The sequence below is a fragment of the Sus scrofa genome, chromosome 14 (assembly GCF_000003025.6).
Source record: "Sus scrofa isolate TJ Tabasco breed Duroc chromosome 14, Sscrofa11.1, whole genome shotgun sequence".
Lineage (NCBI taxonomy): Eukaryota > Metazoa > Chordata > Mammalia > Artiodactyla > Suidae > Sus > Sus scrofa.
Window position 1 is genome coordinate 141,147,307 of NC_010456.5, and position 17,685 is coordinate 141,164,991.

Below are 17,685 nucleotides of genomic sequence, written 5' to 3' on the forward strand. Positions count from 1 at the left end.
TTTGCGCCCTTCCACCACGGTCTCCCTGTTTCCTGCCCAGGCCCTGCAGCCTCCCCCCGGGAACTCCGCTGTCCTGGCTTCTGCGCACAAGCGGCACCCACCCTGTGTCCTTCTCTGACTCGTTTCACTGAGCATCACGCCCTCGGGGCCCATCCCTCTTTCTCCGGCTGAGCAACAGTCCACGTGCACGTCCGGCACCTCCTTGTCTGTCCGTCCAAAGACAGATGCTCAAGTAGCGTCCACGCCTCACCCGCTGTCCGCGATGCTGCCGTGAACGCGGGAGGCAGGCCTCTCTTGGAGACCCTGACTTCACCGCCTCTGGATGTACCCAGACGGGCACGCATGGGGTCCCGCAGCAGTTCTGGTCCTAGTATTTGAGGAAGCTCCGTACTGTTTTCTGTAATTGCTGCACCAGTTCCATTCCCGCCAACCCCGAGGCGGAGCTCCCTGTTGTCCGCCGCCCGCCACCAACACTCCTTCTCACGTGTCTTTTGACAATGGCCGTCTGACCGGTGTCGGCGACCTCTCGTGGTGATTCCGACGTGCATGTCCCTGATGGGTGGTGGTGTGGAGCCTCTTTCCCTGCGCCCCCCTGGTGTTTTGTACGTCTTCTTGGGGAAATATCTGTTCCGTTCCTCTGTCCACCTTTTAATCAGATTACTTTTTTGCTGTTGAATTGTGTGAGTTCTTTCTGTATTTTAGGTATTAACTCCCTGTGCGATAGACGGTTTGCAAAAATGTTCTCACACTCTGTCGGTTGCCTTTTCATTTGGTTAATTGTTTCTTTTGCTCTGCAGAAGCTTTTTAGTCTGACGTGGTCCTATTGATTGGTTTTTTATTTTGCTGCTTTTGTGGTGTCATATCCAAAAAAATCATTGCCAAGACCAATGTCAAGGAGATTTTCCCCTGTTTTTGTTTGTTTTTTTTTGTTTGTTTGTTTGTTTTCTATGAGTGTTACAGTTTTCAGATCTTCTATTTAAGTCTTTAATCCACCGTGAGTTAGTTTTTGTGTGTGGCCCGGTGCTTCCCAACGCCATTTTTTGAAAAGACTGTCCTTTTCCAGTCAGTAGTCTTAGCTTCCTGGTCAAGCATTCGTTGGTGGTATTTGCTTGGTTTTATTTCGGAGCTCTCAATTCCGTTCCATTGGTCTGTGTGATTGTGTTTATGTCAGTCTCATACTGCTTTGATTGCTAGCGGAGCTGTGTAACACTCACACCAGGAAATGTGACGCCTCTAGCTTTGGTCTTTTTTTTTTGGCTACAGTGTGCACTGGGTTAATGGGGATATCACTTCCCAGAGCAGGAACTGAACCCAGGCTGCAGTGGTGAAAGCACCAAATCCTAACCCCTAGACCACCAGGGAACGCCAGCCAGCTTTGTTCTTTCTCAGGATTGCTTTGGCTGTTTGCAGTCTTTTGTGGTTCCATAAGAACTTTTGGGTTGTTTTTCCCATTTCTTTGAACACAACATGGAACTATTAATGGTGATTTATTCAGATGGCTTTTGGTATGCTGGGCATTTTAACAATATTACTTCTTCTGATCCATGAACACAAGATATCGTACCATTTATTTGTGTCTTCTTTAGTTTCTCTCATCAAAGTCGTATTCTTTTCAGGGTACCGGGCTTTTACCTCCTTGGTTAAATGTATTCCTAAATATTTTGTGTTTTTTATGTCACTGATAGTGTGATTGTTTTACGTCTTTTTCGGATATTCCATTGTTAGTGTATAGAAATGTAACAGATTTATGTATGCTGATTTTGTGTCCCGAAATTTTAGTGAATTTGTTGATTAGTTCTAAAAGGCTTTTTGCAGAATCTAAGATTTTCTCTGTATGAGATCCTATCGTGTACAAATAGAGACGATTTTATTTCTTCCCTCCTACTTTGGATGCCTTGTATTTTTCTTCTCTTGTCTGGCTGTTCTGGCTCAGGACTGTGTCGAATCAGAGTGGTGGGAGTGGGCATCCTTGTCTTGTTCTGAACTTAGAGGGACGCTTTCAGCCTTTCAGCATTGAGAGGATGTGAGCTTGTCATAAGTGGCCTCGGCCGTGTTGAGGACAATCCCTTCTCTACCCAATTTGTTGAAAGATTTTAACCATGAAAGGATGCTGAATTTTGCCAGATGCCTTCTCTGCTTCTATTGAGATAATCCTATGATTTATTTTTCTTTACTCTGTTAATGCGGTGAATAACATTTGTTGATTTGCTTATGTCGAAGCATCCTTGCATCCCCAGGACAGACCCCACCTGACCATGGTGTATGATCCTTTCAACGTACTTTTTTTTTTTTTTTTTAATCTTTTTGCCTTTTCTGGGGCCACTCCCACGGCATATGGAGGTTCCCAGGCTAGGGGTCAAATCGGAGCTGCAGCCGCTGGCCTACACCAGAGCCACAGGAATGCCAGATCCGAGCCGCGTCTTCAGCCTACATCACAGCTCACGGCAATGCCGGATCCTTAACCCACTGAGCGAGGCCAGGGATCAAACCCACAATCTCATGGTTCCTAGTCGGATTCGTTAACCGCTGAGCCACGACAGGAACTCCGCTTTCAGCGTACCTCTGCATTCACTTTGCTGGGATTTCGCTGAGGACTCGTCCACCCACGTTCGTCAGGGACATATTGGCCTGTGGGTTTCTGGTACTGTCCTTATCTGGCTTTGATGTCAGTGCGACGCTGGCCTCGCAAAGTGAGTTGGGAGTGTCCCTCCTCTTCAGTTTTGTTGTTGTTGTTGTTGTTGTTGTTGTTGTTGTTGGAAGAATTTGAGAAAGACTGGTATTAATTCTTCTTTAACTAAATGCTTGGTAGAATTTCCCAGTGACCTCATCTAGTCGTGGGCTTTTCTTTGTTGAGAGGTTTTTGATTATTGCGTCAACCTCCTTACTGGTGATAGTCTGTTCAGATTATCTGTTTATTCAGATGATATAATTGTATGTTTCTAGGAATGTATCCATTCGTCCTAGCTTATCCAATTTGTTGGTGTATGAACAGTGGTCTCTTATGGTCCTTTGTGTTTCCGTCATATCAGTTGTAATGTCTCTGCCTTTATTTCAAATTTTATTTATCGAGTGCTTTTTTCCTAGTTGTCCATCCACAACCGGGGCAGAAGTCTGTCTGCCTCTTACCTGATACACAGCTGGGCAAGACCCCTGCCAGGCCCCGTGGCATGTGTTGCTGGATCCACAGCTCCCACAGAGGAGCCTTTGTCCGTAGGTGAATGCCAGGTTGTCGTGAGGGGGATACAAGCTGGGAGAGCTGTCTTGCCAACGTCCGAAGTCTTTTATTTTGCATAACATTGGTCCTTCCCAAACTCTTCAGTGTCAGGGCTCTTTTCGATAAAATCGCAACCATTCTGGTTTTTTTTTTTTAATAGGAATGGGGGGAGTTCCCATTGTGGCACAGCAGAAATGGCTTTAACTAGTAACTATGAGGTTGCAGGTTCAATCCCTGGTGGGTTAAGGATCCCGCATTGCTGTGAGCTGTGGTGTAGGTCGCAGACCCGGCTAGGATCTGGCGTTCCTGTGGCTGTGGCGTAGGCCAGCAGCTGTAGCTCGGCTTCGACCCCTAGCCTGGAAACCTCCATATGCCACAAGTGTGGCCCTAAAAAAAAGCAAAAAAATAAAATAAAATAGGAATGGGGGAATTCATATCTATATTACACAAAATATATGTTTATATCTATTATATGTAAATATATGTTTTATATTTTTATATTTGTATTTTATATAAAATATGTATTTTATGTATTATATTTTTTAATGTTTACATATTATATATACATATATTTTTTTTTAGCCAGACAGATGTGAAAACAATCAAACTTTGGGGGGGAAATGAAGGGCAGACATGCAAATGCGCTCTGAAGCCACCATCATTAAAATAGCCCAGTCTGAACAGAGGTCACAGACGCAGACCCATGTAAGCAGAGGAGAGGTCAGCCAGTGCCCGGGGCCTGGGGAGCTGAGGGCAGCATGGACGAGGGCTTGGAGGACAGAGCGGGCTCTTCTCTAACGATGCCAGGAGGTGGCTCGCCAGCAGCAAGGAGACAAACCAGTCACTCCAGCCTGCCAGCGTAAAGACAGATTCCAAATGGATTAGAGCTGGATGTTTTAACATAATCAAAATATTGGAAAAACAGCAGTAAATGCTGTTTTTATCATCTTGGGCTAGGGAAGTTCCTGCTAAGGAGCCAATAAAGAAAAAAATTACCCAGTGTCACAAATTAAACATTAGCATTTTTGAACGTCAGAAGACACATGAGCAAAGTTAAAAGATAAGTGACAGAGAGAGCATGTGTGTGACACACAGACCAGGGATCAGCCCCTCATGTGCCAAGAGAGCACCCCAAACCGGCAGCAGCTCCACGGAGAAATTCGCAAGCCCACGACAGGGCGTGAGAGGAAAAAGCAAATCAGCAAATAGACGTGAACAGACGGCCACTCTCATGCATCAACACAGAAATGCAGATTGGCTGGGGGAGCTGCAGTGGCCGCGCCCTGCGGTAGTGCACGCATGCCCACCGGTCACTCGCGAAGGGTGCCCCTCAGCCGTGACCAAACTGCCGGCGGTGTAATGTTGTGGGGCTGAGCCTTCGGGAGTGTAAGGGGAACACACAAAGGCGTCTGCATGAGGACATCAGCCACAGCACTGGTCACAACTGCCACACATGGGAGCTGCCCTGAGTGGCAAGGGGTGGACCCCACGTGCCAGCTCCCGGGACAGACTTTGGCAGAGAGATGGGTCAGGAGAGAGAAGATGTCTCGGCCTGGTGGCCAGTGGGAACCAAGCGGCCCTAATTGTAGGGCTGCAAGAGCTGGTGGTCCCAGACCTGAGCACGGACTGGGAAGGTGGGCCGGAGGGTCACGTGACAAGCCAGGCAAGCCGTCCTTCACAGGGCGCTGGGCTGCCCAGGGAGAAGGCCAGCTGGCCGGGATCCCACAACTTGGCCATCTGGGTCTGTCCCAGGATAGGCTGTTGACCCTGGACCTGAGTGGGCGGAGGGCTGGAGGTGGGAGACACACCCCGGGGGACAAGGGAGCATCAGCCTTGGAGAGCCGGCCTCTACTCCTGAGCTGTGCGACCTGCCTCTCTGTAGTCACACAGTCCAGGGCCCTCACCGTCTCCTTCCCGCCTGGCTGTGTGGCCCTGGGCAGGTTCCTGAACCTCTCTGGGCTCAGCTTCCCGTCGGTAAACTGGGGATGATGAAGTCTGACTCCCTGTCCTGGGATGAATCCTGACTCCCTGTCCTGGGATGGCCTTGGCAGCGGTGGCCCCTCCAGGACCTTCCGAGTGGGGCTGCCCCAGCCGGTATGGGGAGGTGCCACCTCCTCGCTCTTGGCCCCAGAAAGCACAGGTGCGGGTCCCCAGAGCTCGTGGGGACAGATGCTGCCCTGGAAGCAGCGAGGCCACGCCCCACAGCCCTAGCGGACTCTTTGCTGCCGCAGGCTCACATCTACTCCCTGGGGGCCACGCTGAAGGCAGCCCTCGAGTATGTGACGGAGCCCGAGGCCGAGCCCAAGCTGAGCCAAGACCTGGAGGCGCTGCTGGGCCAGATGCAGGCAGAGGACCCAAGGGACCGGCCCGACCTCCAGGTAAGCGGGAAGGCCAACCCCTAGGCGAGACCCCGCCCCCTACGCCCCCCAGGCCCACATGCCCACGCACGCGCTGTGCGTACCCAGGGCCCCCACCAGCCCACTCTGCCCGGCTCCCCCACCCCCACCCCTGCCAGCCCCGGGCCCTGGTGGCCATGCATTTGGTTTAAATGAGGACTTGACTTTTTCATTCTACGTGTTGGCTCTGAGAGGTGTCCCTTACAACTGTCACGGATGGAACAGAACCTGTGGTTTTCCGTCCTCCCTGCACACCGCCCCGATATCCCGCAGGCTAGAGGGGGCGGACGGGGAGGCGGGTCGGGGCTGAGCGCCGGCTCCCGCAGAGCATCGTGGCGCTGTGCGAGGAGAAGCTGCAGCCCGCCTCGTCCTGCCGCCTGTGCCGGAGCCTCTCGGCCGCCGGGAGGAGGGTGCTGTCCATCGAGTCCTTCGGCGCGTGCCAAGGTGGGTGCCCGCGCAGACGAGCCTCCGCACGCGGACGTGCCGGCATTGGCGCGATCACGTACACACGCTCGCACCAGTGCCCGCACACAGCACGCAGACACCCACACCCACCCGCACAGCAGATGACACGTGCCCCCACAGCACACACAGAAACACGCATGTGCAAACTCCGCCACACCTACGGAGACCGCAAACTCCCAGGGCAGGCACACGCACGTCCACACACAGCACACGCCCCACACGCTCACCCCCCACACAGATACGTGTACAGATGTGCACTCACACGCTCTGACCCGCAGGTGGAGATGAGCAGCAGGTCACCTTGAGACGTGGCTGCCCTCAGGTCTGGTCACATCTTAGCTTGTGGGCGCTTGTGTGCGTGGCCACTGCGTGTTTCACAGCCACCGCCCTGACGGGCACTTCCTTCCCCAACACTCAGGCTGTTGCTGAAGCATCTAAGATGTTCGCAGCTCACGAGGCGTGATCTCAGGTGGCATTTTGAACAAATGCCAGCATCTGCTCTGCGCTTGGCTGGCAGCGCCAGTCCGGAGGGCCCTGGGGGGGAGGCGTGGAGGGCCCCCTCCCCCGCCATGCCAGTGGCATTTCCCACCAAGTGGGTGTTTGTGAAGCTGCAGCACCAGGCGGCAGCTGGTGTGTGGCGAACAGCAGAGGGGGTGTTCACACTGTGGTAGGGGGCTGCAGGCCACCAGGAAGGGCGCGGCTCCCTAGGGCGGCTCGCACAGACAGGCGTGGGGAATACTGCGCTCAGGACCAGGGCGGCTGCAGCCAGATTCAGTGTGTTCCTTTGGGGACTATCACTAGTGTAATTATAAGAGTAAAAGGAAGTGGTTTTTGGATGAGATGATTAGACAGGCCTCAGGATGCCCTGTGGGAAGCCCATCCTGGAGGGGGTGGGGCGGGAGCTTTCCGAGACTCATGCATCGCCTGGAAGATGAGATGAAGGCGGCAAAGGAGGATGTTGCCAGGCTGCTGGTGAGGAAGGGCCCTGGGCTGAGGGTCTGTGTGCTGGGGGTGGGTGTCTCGGGGTCCTGCAGGAGCTGGATTCGCTGGCAGCCATGGGGTGGGGGGGCGCAGGGGGAGGCCCTCCTGGCTGTTCCTGGGCAGTAATCACGTCTTGCTTTTGCCAGATGTCAGTGAGAGCACCTGGAGGGGGAGACTCACTCCAAGAAGTGGGGGGCTGAAGAGGCAGCCGGGGGATTGCCCTGCTGACCCAGAGGCCACACCTGCCCCAGAGGGCCCGCCCCAGACCCCAGCCAGAGAAGGCCCAGAGCACCCAAGGACCCTGCCTGCCAAGTCTCTGCTGTCGGCCCCTGTGAGAAACGGTGAAAGCCCCGGCCAGGAGGGGCTGGCCCCGGAGAGGCTGGCCTGCCTCATCCTGGACGCCCAGAGGCCACCAGGTGACCAGGACACGGGCTTCCCGGAGAGAAGCCGCCTCCGGAAAGTGCAGACATTCCCCCAGCTCCCGCCGGATGGCGACGGCCCTGAGGCCAGCCCCCTCAGCCTGACGCTGACCAGCGTGAAAAGCCAGCCGCCTGCATCTGAATTCTTCCCTCCTGACCCCAAGAAGGCCCTTCCAGAAGGGATAAATGGCCCTTCCAGCTTCCAGCCGCTGTGGCCCAATCGAGAGCAGGGGCTCCAGGAGCAGGGGGCCAGAGGCAAGGGCTGCAGCGAGGAGCGGGGGGCAGGGGTGCCCAGCCAGGGCCCCGCGGAGGAGAGACCCCTGCCCAGTTCCGAGGACCCTCGAGATGCAAGCAGAGACCCAGGGACTCCCGAGGCTGATGACGAGATTCGAGCCGGAGCTGGGGAGCCAGGCAGCGCAGCCACGGAGCAGGTGGGTGACCTCATTCGCATGGCCGGGAAGGAGCCTGCGCCCGAGCGCACAGACACGCGCGCGGCGCTCCGCAGGCTCAGGTTCTTGACGAGCGCAGGTCATTTTCTGCCGGGAAAGCGGCCTCAGCCTTCACTCCCTTCCTGTGCTGAAGGAAGCTGTGAATACAGCTTGGGTGCCTGCGGTGCCCCAGGCGTGGTCCCCGGGCCGCAGCGCCTCCCCGCGGCCTCCCTGGAGGTGGCACCCGGTCTCCCAGAGCGCAGCGGCCCCCTCTGGCCTGCAGCGCCCGCCGGCACCACCCCTGCGCGAAGCCAGGCGTCTCTGCTGGGTTTAGGTTTTCTTCCCGATTGCGAGCTGCACAGGGAGCAGTCTTCCCGGGGGGCGGGGGGAGGGTCCAGCGGGGCTGTTTCTGGGCGCTGCTTGCCCAGTCCTGGCGCTCAGGGGCTCCAGCGACTTCCTCTCGTGACTTTAGGTTAGAAACTGGAATGCGGTTGAGGGTGTCCCCCTGCCGAGCTTGGTCCGCGATTGAAAGCCTCCGGCAGGCAAGCGTCGTAGTCAGAAGGGTTGGAACCGGAGAGGGGCTTCTAGACCCGGGGGCGAGGTCTCCGCCGGGAGGGCGTGGCCTCCCCCATGGGGGGCGGGGTCTCCCAGACCTGGCGCTGACCTCTTGAAGGAGAGGAGAGGTTGTCAGGACAGCTGAGAGGGACAGAGGACTCCTTCCAGTGTCCTAGAGGTTTGGGATGTTTTCAGTGTGACCATGGGTCACCTGAGTGGCCCGCAGCTCTCAGCCCTCCTGTGGGCAGAAGACAAGTCGCCCAGCGAAGGTGGGTCCCGGGAGCCCCTGGACAGAGCCGCCTGGGGCTCCTCGGCCTGAACCCACGTGTTTCTGTGGGGCAGTGCTGCCTCCACAAGCCTCCTCCCCACCAAGCTGTGCTGACCCAGAGGTCAAAGGGGAGGACGGACTCTGATGTATTTTTATTCATATCCTGACAAGCACCTGAGGGTTATTTACATGAAAAGTATGGTTACTTTAAAAGGGAAGTCCAGGAGTTCCCGTTGTGGCAGTGAAAATGAATCCGACTAGGAACCATGAGGTTGAGGGTTCGATCCCTGGCCTTGCTCAGTGGGCTAAGGATCTGGCATTGCCGTGAGCAGTGGTGTAGGTCGCAGACACAGCTCGGATCCCGCGTTGCTGTAGCTGTGGTGTAGGCCGGCAGCTGTAGTTCTGATGAGACCCCTAGCCTGGGAACCTTCATATGCCGCGGGTGCTGCCCTCAAAAAAAGCAAAAAAAAAAAAAAAAAAAAATTAAAATTTAAAAATAAATAAAAGGGAAGTCCATCCTGGAGATCCCAGCACACCGACACGTGCCGGATGCCCGCGTGCCTTCCATCATCAGCCCAGGGCACCCGGCAGCCTCCCCGAATACGCCCACACGGCCCCATGCGTGTACAGGGAGCGCCCACGCACCGGGAGGAAATCTCAGGCTTGAGCCTGGACTCTGCCGCCTTCCAACTCGCCCACCAGCCTCCCGGATGGCCCAGAACGGGCTGGGGGCCAGGGGCCGCAGTGCGAGGCTGGGTGGTTGCTGAGGGCAGAGCTGACCAGGAGCCCAGCTGTGGTCTCTTTTTTTGGCCGCGCCCACGGTACGTGAAAGCTCCCAGGCCAGGGATTGAGCCCGTGACCCAGCAGTGATCCCTCTGGATCCTCAGCCCGCTGTGCCACCCGGGAAGTCCCATGGGCTTAACCACCAGGCTTTCCTGCCCCAAAGGCCTCGCGGGATCAGGGCCCACCCGGACCTTGGCTCCCACACAGGCCGGCCGCTGCCTGTTGGGCATCACGCTGCTCCAGAACCAGGGACCCAGAGCTCCTCTGGGTCTCATCCTGGGTTCATGGCAGCTGCTCCAATCCCACATGTAGCAGGAAGCTTGGCGGGGGGCCTGTGCCACGGGCCAGGCACGGCCTGGGTGAGGCAGGGAGGGAGGTGGGGGCCCAAGGCGGCTGCACCCCCAGCAGGGAGTGAGGTCGGGGGCGAAGACCTTTCCTCTAAACACACTTCTGTGTCCAGGGGTGGTGGCTGAGCCCCCAGGTGGAGAACGCCCTTCCAGCTGAACCCGTGCTTCTGACTCAGGGGTTTTTATCCGGGGGGGGTCACCATCATCATTTCCAGAACTTTCTTGTCTTCCCCCTTTAATTTTTTTTTTTTTTGTCTTTTTTTGCTATTTCTTTGGGCCACTCTTGCGGCATATGGAGGTTCCCAGGCTAGGGGTCCAATCGGAGCTGTAGCCACCGGCCTACGCCAGAGCCACAGCAACGCGGGATCCGAGCTGCGTCTGCAACCTACACCACAGCTCACGGCAACGCCGGATCGTTAACCCACTGAGCAAGGGCAGGGACCGAACCCGCAACCTCATGGTTCCTAGTCGGATTCGTTAACCACTGCGCCATGACGGGAACTCCTCGTCTTCCCCCTTTAAACACCAGCTCTGCTCAGCCCTGGTAACCTCTCCTCGGCCCTCTGTCCCTCTGGACCCGACTGCCCTCAGTCCTTGACGTAAGAGGGATCCGACAGCCTTTGTCCCTCTGTGACGGGCTTATTTCACTGACCACAACATCTCAGGGTCTGTGCAGGTTGTAGCACGTGTCAGCGTTTCCTTCCTTTTTAAGGCTGAGCGAAGTCCATTGTAGGGATGGGCCACGCAGCGCTGAGCCCGCCCCCGGTGGGCACGGGGGTGCTTCTGGCTCTTCTGGCTTTAGCTCTGCTGAGTCGCACTCCGAACACAGACGTGCAAAGACGTCCTCACGGCGCTGCTTTCAGTGGGAATGCGCGTGGACTTGCTGCCTCCCGTGGGGACTCTACACCTCGTTCTTTGAGGAGCCTCCACGCTGTTTTCCACGCAGTTGCAGCATTTCTCAGACGGGCCCCCAGCACCTGCCGTTCTGACGCGGGGCCTTCCGGCGGCCTGGGCCCGGAGCGCGGTGTGGGAGGCCCATCCCGCCGCCGTTTTCGGGTGGCGCTCGCCCCGTGCCTGCCTCCTAAATCCCTCCGAGGTGCCCGCCGCCTGACCGTGGCCCCTCCCCCCCAGGACGTCTCCCTGCAGGACCTCCTGTCCAAGCTGGGCCGGCCCTTCAAGGAGTACGAGCTGTGGGCTCTGTCCCACGCGTGCCTCAGCACCCTGCGGACCCTCGGCGAGCACCCAGGTGACGCCCCTCCTGCGGGTCCGGTCCGGCCTGCCCACCCCCTACACGTCCGGCCAGGCCCAGGGGCTGCATCCACGGCCAGTGCAGGCCGCGTGGACGGCCTGAGGCCAGGCAGGAATGTCCACCCTCTGAGCTGGGGGCAGCCGGGGGTGTCTGCTCTGGTCTCAGGATCCAGGGGGTCAGAGGGTTCAAAGTGTGGGCCTTAGAGCAGCGGCCCTGCTGAGGAGGGGCAGGAGCTGTGTGGTGGCCCTCACCACACTCTCTCAGCAGGGCGACACTGTCCCCAAGAGGACAAAAAACGGGGGGGCATCTTAGTTGTTACGCCGGTTTGTGGCCCCGAAGCTCAGTCCTGCAAGACGGCGTGACTGGGCTCAGGCCACGCTGCCGTTTTAGCGCGTCAGGGGCAGGGAGACCCTTCAGCCTGGCCGCCCTCGGTCCTGTGAGCCGCAGGCCCGTGGGGTGCACCCGGCCGGCACCCAGCCTCGCCCGCCCCCTCCCATGTCCCTCAGGCCCCGCCTCTTCCTGTAGCTCCTGGCCATTGCCAGCCTGATGCCCCCCGCAGCCTGGACACAGATGGTGGGGTGAGGGGGAGGCAGCCTGCCGGGGCCTCTCAAGAGGGGGGAGCCAGCACCCCACCCCTGTGCTACATCCAGCGAGGGCCCCAGTGTCCGGCATCCCCTGATGACCCGGGGTGTGGGGTGGCTGAGAGGGGGCAGGTCCTCGGGAGAGCTGGGCCCGGGAGTCCAGCCCCCTGACCCTTGTCTCCTGCTGCAGCCTACCTGTGCCTGGACTCCGTGCTGGTGGCCGAGGATGGGGCCGTGCTGTTCCGGCCACCTCTTGCCAATGGTGCGTAAGTGGCTCAGCCTCAGGGCCGTGCTCCAGCACTGATGGCCGAGGCCGAAGGGGAAGCTCAGCTGGGGTCCTGGGTTTTCTCTCCCAGGTGCTTACAACTCGTTCTTTCTGGCCCCCGAGGTTGCAGAGCAGAAGCTGGTGACGGAAAAGGTACCTGGGCCCTGCCTGTCCCTCCCCATCGCCCCCCCCGCCATGCCCACTCCCTTCGTCCAGACGCTGAGGGGCGGGGGTTGAGGGGCGAGGTCGGGTCAGCCTCAGGACTCAGCAGAGTCTGGGTGGCCCTAACGCAGCCCCGTGGCCTGGGCAGCCTCTGCCTGGCAGGTGCCTCCCGGGGGGTGACAGAGCTGTGGCTCCGGCCGTGTCAGCTCGGAGGGACTTGTGCGTGGACGGCTCTGGGCACCGCGTGCTGGGTCGTTAAGAGCCCACGGTTAAACTTTCAGGGATGTTTGCAGGCGCGTGTCAAATGGAGCCATTATTAAAACTAGAAAAGTACAAACTTACCACCAATTATGCTCAAGAACAAGGTGGAGCTTCTGCTTCTGGGAGGGCGGAGGAGACGTAAGTTCCCTGCTCCCCCGACAGAGCTCACCTGGGAACCCTCATGCCATCTGAAAGTGTGACAGGATGGGCAGGTGGGGGACGGAGGCCTGGCCGGGGGCCTTTGCCCGAGGAGTGGATGGTCCGAGAGCTGCAGGCGTTGTTGCCACTTTGCACGTGGAGGACAAAGAAGCTGCGGCTGAGAAACACCAGCAGCACAGCCAAGCCCTGCAGAAGCCCGCACTCTGGAGCCAGCGCTCCGGACAAAGGAAGGGGGCCTCCGGGGCCTTGGGGGTGCTGTTGGAGAAGGCTGAGCACCCCCAGCCTGTAATGGGGACCCCCACCAGTCAGTGGGAAGTGGCCCTCCCAGTGTAGGGGGGTGTAAGAGGGGCCTCAGAAAGAGTCAGCACTTCCAGAGTTGTCCAGCAGTAATGAGGCCACCCGCCCCCGCCAAAAAACATCACTCAAAAAAAGGAAATACTTGGGAGTTCCCGTTGTGGATCAGTGGTTATCGAACCCAACTAGCATCCATGAAGACTCGGGTTCGATCCCTAGCCTCGCGAAGTGGGTTAAGGATCTGGTGTTGCTATGAGCTGTGGTGTAGGTCGCAGATGCGGCTGGGATCCTGCGTTGCTGTGGCTCCGGCGGAGGCCGGATTGGACCCCTGGCCTGGGAACCTCCATGTGCTGTGGGTGAGGCCCTAAAAGACAAAAAGACAAAAAAAAAAAAAAATGCTTAGGTGTAAGTCTAGCAAGAGTATGCTGAAAGCTGAAGAAGAGAAGTCTCAGCTCAGCGATCTGAGCTTCTCCCTCCAGAATCAAGAAGAGCCCAGCAGAGACCCGAAGCAGAAAGAAGCAGAGACGGTGAAGCAGAAAAGCCGTAGAGGAGGTCAGTGGCATGAAGGTCTGTCTCCCGGAAAAGACCAAAAAACTAACAAACTTCTAGCAAAACTGACCGGGCAGAAAGAGAAGGACGCCGCAGTCACCGATGCCAAGAAGGACCCGGCGGAAGTGGCACAGACCCTGCGGGCGGCAGAGGAGTGATGGCACCACGGACAGCTCCGCACCCAGAAATTCAGACTCTGACGAGACGCACCAGTGCTTCAAACACACACTGCCGCGGCTCACCCAACACGACATAGATCTTTGAATGGCCCCGTAGCTATTGAGAAGATTGACTTGGTAACTTTTAAACTCTCAAAAATCACTCTCTAGGCCAGGATGGTTTCCCTGGGGTGGCGTACCAAATATTTAAAGAAGAATTCTCACCAGTTCTACACAATCTTTTACAGAAAGCAGAAGTGAACACTCCCAGTCCATTTTGTGAAGCTGATAGTACCCTGATAGCAACGCCAGACAACGCCAGTATGAAAAAGACCAGTATCCTTCGTAAATACATAAGGCAAAAATCCTTTTAACGAGGGCGTTCCCGTTAGGACTCAGCAGTAGCAAACCTGACTAGCATCCGTGACGATGCAGGGTCAACCCTGACCTCACTCAGTAGCTTAAGGATCTGTTGTTGCCACGAGCTGCAGTGTAGGCCGTAGACAAGTGTCGGCTCCGGCGTTGCTGTGGCTGAGCTGTAGGCTGGCAGCTGCAGCTCTGAGTCACCTCCTAGCCTGGGAATTTCCATAGGCCACGGGTGCAGCCCTACAAGGAAAAAAAAAGGCCTTAACAAGGTATATGCAAATAGAATTCAGCAATATATGAAAGCAATTATACACCATACCCAGCAGGGTTTATTCTAGGGATATAAGGCTGATTCAGCATTTGAAAATCAGGACTTCCCGTCAGCGGAAATGAAGCTGACTAGGAGCCGTGAGGTTGAGGGTTGATCCCTGGCCTCACTCAGTGGGTTGAGGATCCGACGTCGCCACGAGCCCTGGTGTAGGTGTCTCCCCGCCCCCTTCACCGCCCCCCTCGGCAGCTGGAAGCCAGGCGGGAGCCGTCACACCACGGAAATCAGCAAATGCTCAAACCAGGGTTGAGTCTGGTTCTGTCAACTGAGTCGACTAAGACGTGGCGGGGCAACATGAATGATTAAACCGCCAAGTGTGTCCTGTCGGCACAAAGGCTCCAGGAAACCCCTGCAGGGTCTCAGCCACTGTCGCCCGACTCGGAGCCGCGGCCAGCCCCTCCCGGGTTCCCCTTTCTTTGGCTTATGGAGATAAACGGGGGGCCCCACCATGCGGGCCGATCTCCAGGAGGGCGTTGGGCGGGAAGCAGCAGACCCGGTGGGCCTGCAGGAGAGCGGCGCCCCTTTCATCATTGGTCTCCGGTGCATGTGGCACGTGCTCCATGTCAGCAGGTTGTGTGATGAACCGCTCTGCGTACCAAAAGGCCCGCGTTTTTGCTCAGAGAGCCTGCTGTCCACCATTTAGCAGCACAGCGGTGTCTCGGGGACTCCTGGCCTCTGGCTGCCCGAGGTGCCACCCTCACCCTCGGGAAGAGAGGGAACTGGGGAGGTCCAGGCGAGGGCTTGGACCCGCGGGCACCGTAGATTCCCAGGCTCAGGGTCTGCGGGGGGGCCTCCAGGCCCGGGGAGGGGGGGCTCTGAGCACGGCTGGCCCTCCCTCCCCTCCTCCACCCAGGCCTCCGTGTACTGTGTGGCTGCGGTCCTGTGGACGGCAGCCAAGTTCAGCCTGCCCCGAGACCACAAGCTGGCCCTGCCACGCAGGCTCAAGACCCTCCTCTTGGACATGGCCAGACGCAGCACCCAGGAGCGGCCGTCTGCCGCCGAGGCCATCAAGGTAACTGCGCAGCAGGGGCCCCGGCCTGAGGTCCAGGACCTGGGCGGGGCCTGTGGGGCAGAGGGGCCGGGACGGGTGCCGTTGGACCGGAAAGGGCAAGGGTTTCATCTGCGGACGAGCGGCGAGCGTCTGCGGCTCAGCAGCCGGCTTCCCCCACCGTCCCGAGCCTCCACCGGCAGAGAGGGAGTGGGGGTGTCATGGGCCCAGCTCTGGCCGCTGCCCTGAGCCCCACCCGAGGGAGAAGGCATCCCTCACCCCCCGAGGGTCCTCCAGGCTGAATCGGGGGGAGCCCGGAATCCCTGTTACACAGCTGAGGGCGGCCAGGAGGGACAGCTGGAGACTGAAGTTCATCACAGGCCCCCACAGAGGGGCGCACGCGGCTCCCCAGGAAGGAGAGACGGCCCTGGCCGCGGGGTGGCGGCATATCTGAATGGTGGCCTGTCCCTGCTTTCAGGTCTGCAGCGGCTACCTCCTGCAGCGAGGCATGGACAGCAGAAAGATCTTAGCCCACCTGCGGGAGTCCACCTGTAAGGTAAGCAGAGTCTTCAAGGGACCCCGCGCGCCCCACTCCTTCCCCGGCGGGAGGGAGGCTCCTTGTTCTTGTCTGTGTTTGGACGCGGGCGGAGTTTAGGGCGGAGGCGGCGAATAACTCCTTAGCCTCTAACGACTTTCCTCAGCTTTCCACCATCTGGCACAAGCCCACAGCCCCACGCCCTGGTCTCTGTCGGCCACTGGGCACACGGGCCGGGCACACGTCCTGGGGTCCTGCCACGGGGCCTCAGTGCCTGTCAGCTCCCTGGCGCGCTGACCGGGCGGGGCCGCGTCAGGTGGTAACAGGGTCCCTCGGACGTGTCCATCCCACCGGCATCTTTGGGGAGTGTGGGTTCTGGGTGGCCCCAGACAGTGCCCACGATGTCCCAGGAACCTGCCAGGACTTCGCTGCATTGGGAGCCACCTGGCCAGGGGCTCCCATTCCAGAGAGAAGCAATCCCAGCCCCGCGAGTCAGCGCAGGCAGGGGCTCGCGCCACGGTGTCCCCTCTGCCTCCGAGGTCATCTCCACCGGGGCACCCGTGTCCTCCGGCCCCAGGTCTACCAGGAGGACGAGATCATCGGTCTGCACGACGCGCTCTCGGTGGTTGAGCTGAACCCCATTGAGGCACCTGCACCCAGGCGGGGCTCAGGTGGGCCCCCCACCCACCCAGGTCCGGCCCCGGCACCCCATGCCACCACTGCCCTGCCACTGTCCCACCAGACTTTGCCTCCAGACATCCAGCCCTGAGTGGGCACCGGACACCAGGGTGCGGCCAGCATTGGCACCAGCTGCCTGGCTCCTCACCCACCACCCATCTGCTCTGAATCCTGGCTCAGGCTTCCCTCCATCCTCCCGGCTCGCCAGCAGCCGCGGCGGGCAGCTGGACCGGCCTCTGCTCCCACGCCCCTCCTGGGTCTGTGCTCTGCCCACCCCAGTTCTCCTCCCGCCCCCTCCCCCTCAGCGGCCCATCCTGCTGCCTGAGAAGGCCTCGCCCTGCAGGCCTGCCCCAGGCTCTTCAGGCCTTTCCATCACACCAGCCCCACCCACACCGAGCGCCCACCCTCCCAGCTCCGGGGCAGCCCTGGACCCAGGTCCCTCCTCAGGCCTCCTCCTTGGGGTCGCCCTTCCGCCCAGTGCCTCTGAGGGAGGCTTCCCAGGCCTTTCAAGTCAGCACCCCTCTAAGACAGCACCTACCCTGCACACCCCACACTGAGTCAGCACCCCATACTAACTCAGCACCCCACACCGAGGCCAGCATCCCCTAAGCATCCCCCTCTAAACATTGGTACCCGTCCTGCTCACCCCATGTTTGTCCCCAGGCTTCATGCGGGTCAGCAGCGATACCAGCCTTGTCGCCATGCAGGGGCCAGTGCCCAGCCAGCCCTCCTGCCTCCAAGCGGCGACGTTGCTGCCAGCAGCCTTCACCTCTGAGGCCACTCACTATAAGCCCATCGTTCTCACTCCAGACACAGGTGTCGACAGGTGAGTACCCCCACCGGGGGCTGTGGGGTCCTGGCCCCTCTGAGACTCTCTCCTCTCTCTGCTCACAGGGACTCGCTCGCCCTGTCCATGGGGCCGGAGGAGGGGAGAGGCTGGCTGGACCGGGTGGGTGACGGGAAGCCAACTCCTGAGGCCCACGGAGCGGCCACTGGCCTGAAGACCCTGGACCAGCCAGAGCCTGGCCCCCCAGACCCCCTCAGAGAGTCAGTGCCAAGAGATGCAGCCAAGGGGCCCCCCTGCCCCCCACCCCCTGTCCCAGCCAGCCCACCCGAGGGGGCATCACTGGCGACGCCCAAGCGCTTAGCCCCTGCCCCACCCCTGAAGGCCCAGAGGCCATCCCCAGAGCGAGGCCCAGAGGAGCCCATCCCCAGCGGAGCCCCCGGAGGCCTCGGGCCCTGCCCCCAGGGCCCCC

At 58.9% G+C, this 17,685-nt stretch overlaps 1 protein-coding gene across 1 annotated transcript in view; it reads left to right on the plus strand.

Annotated features, from left to right (window-relative positions):
• Window positions 1-17,685, plus strand: part of KNDC1 (kinase non-catalytic C-lobe domain containing 1) — a 55,970-nt gene that overhangs the window by 14,933 nt on the left and 23,352 nt on the right. Inside the window, 11 exon segments of the mRNA XM_013994153.2 lie at window positions 5,446-5,592; window positions 5,937-6,054; window positions 7,203-7,906; window positions 10,988-11,102; window positions 11,877-11,948; window positions 12,043-12,104; window positions 15,082-15,240; window positions 15,695-15,772; window positions 16,329-16,422; window positions 17,093-17,255; window positions 17,324-17,685. Coding sequence (XP_013849607.2) covers window positions 5,446-5,592; window positions 5,937-6,054; window positions 7,203-7,906; window positions 10,988-11,102; window positions 11,877-11,948; window positions 12,043-12,104; window positions 15,082-15,240; window positions 15,695-15,772; window positions 16,329-16,422; window positions 17,093-17,255; window positions 17,324-17,685 — 2,074 coding nt within the window.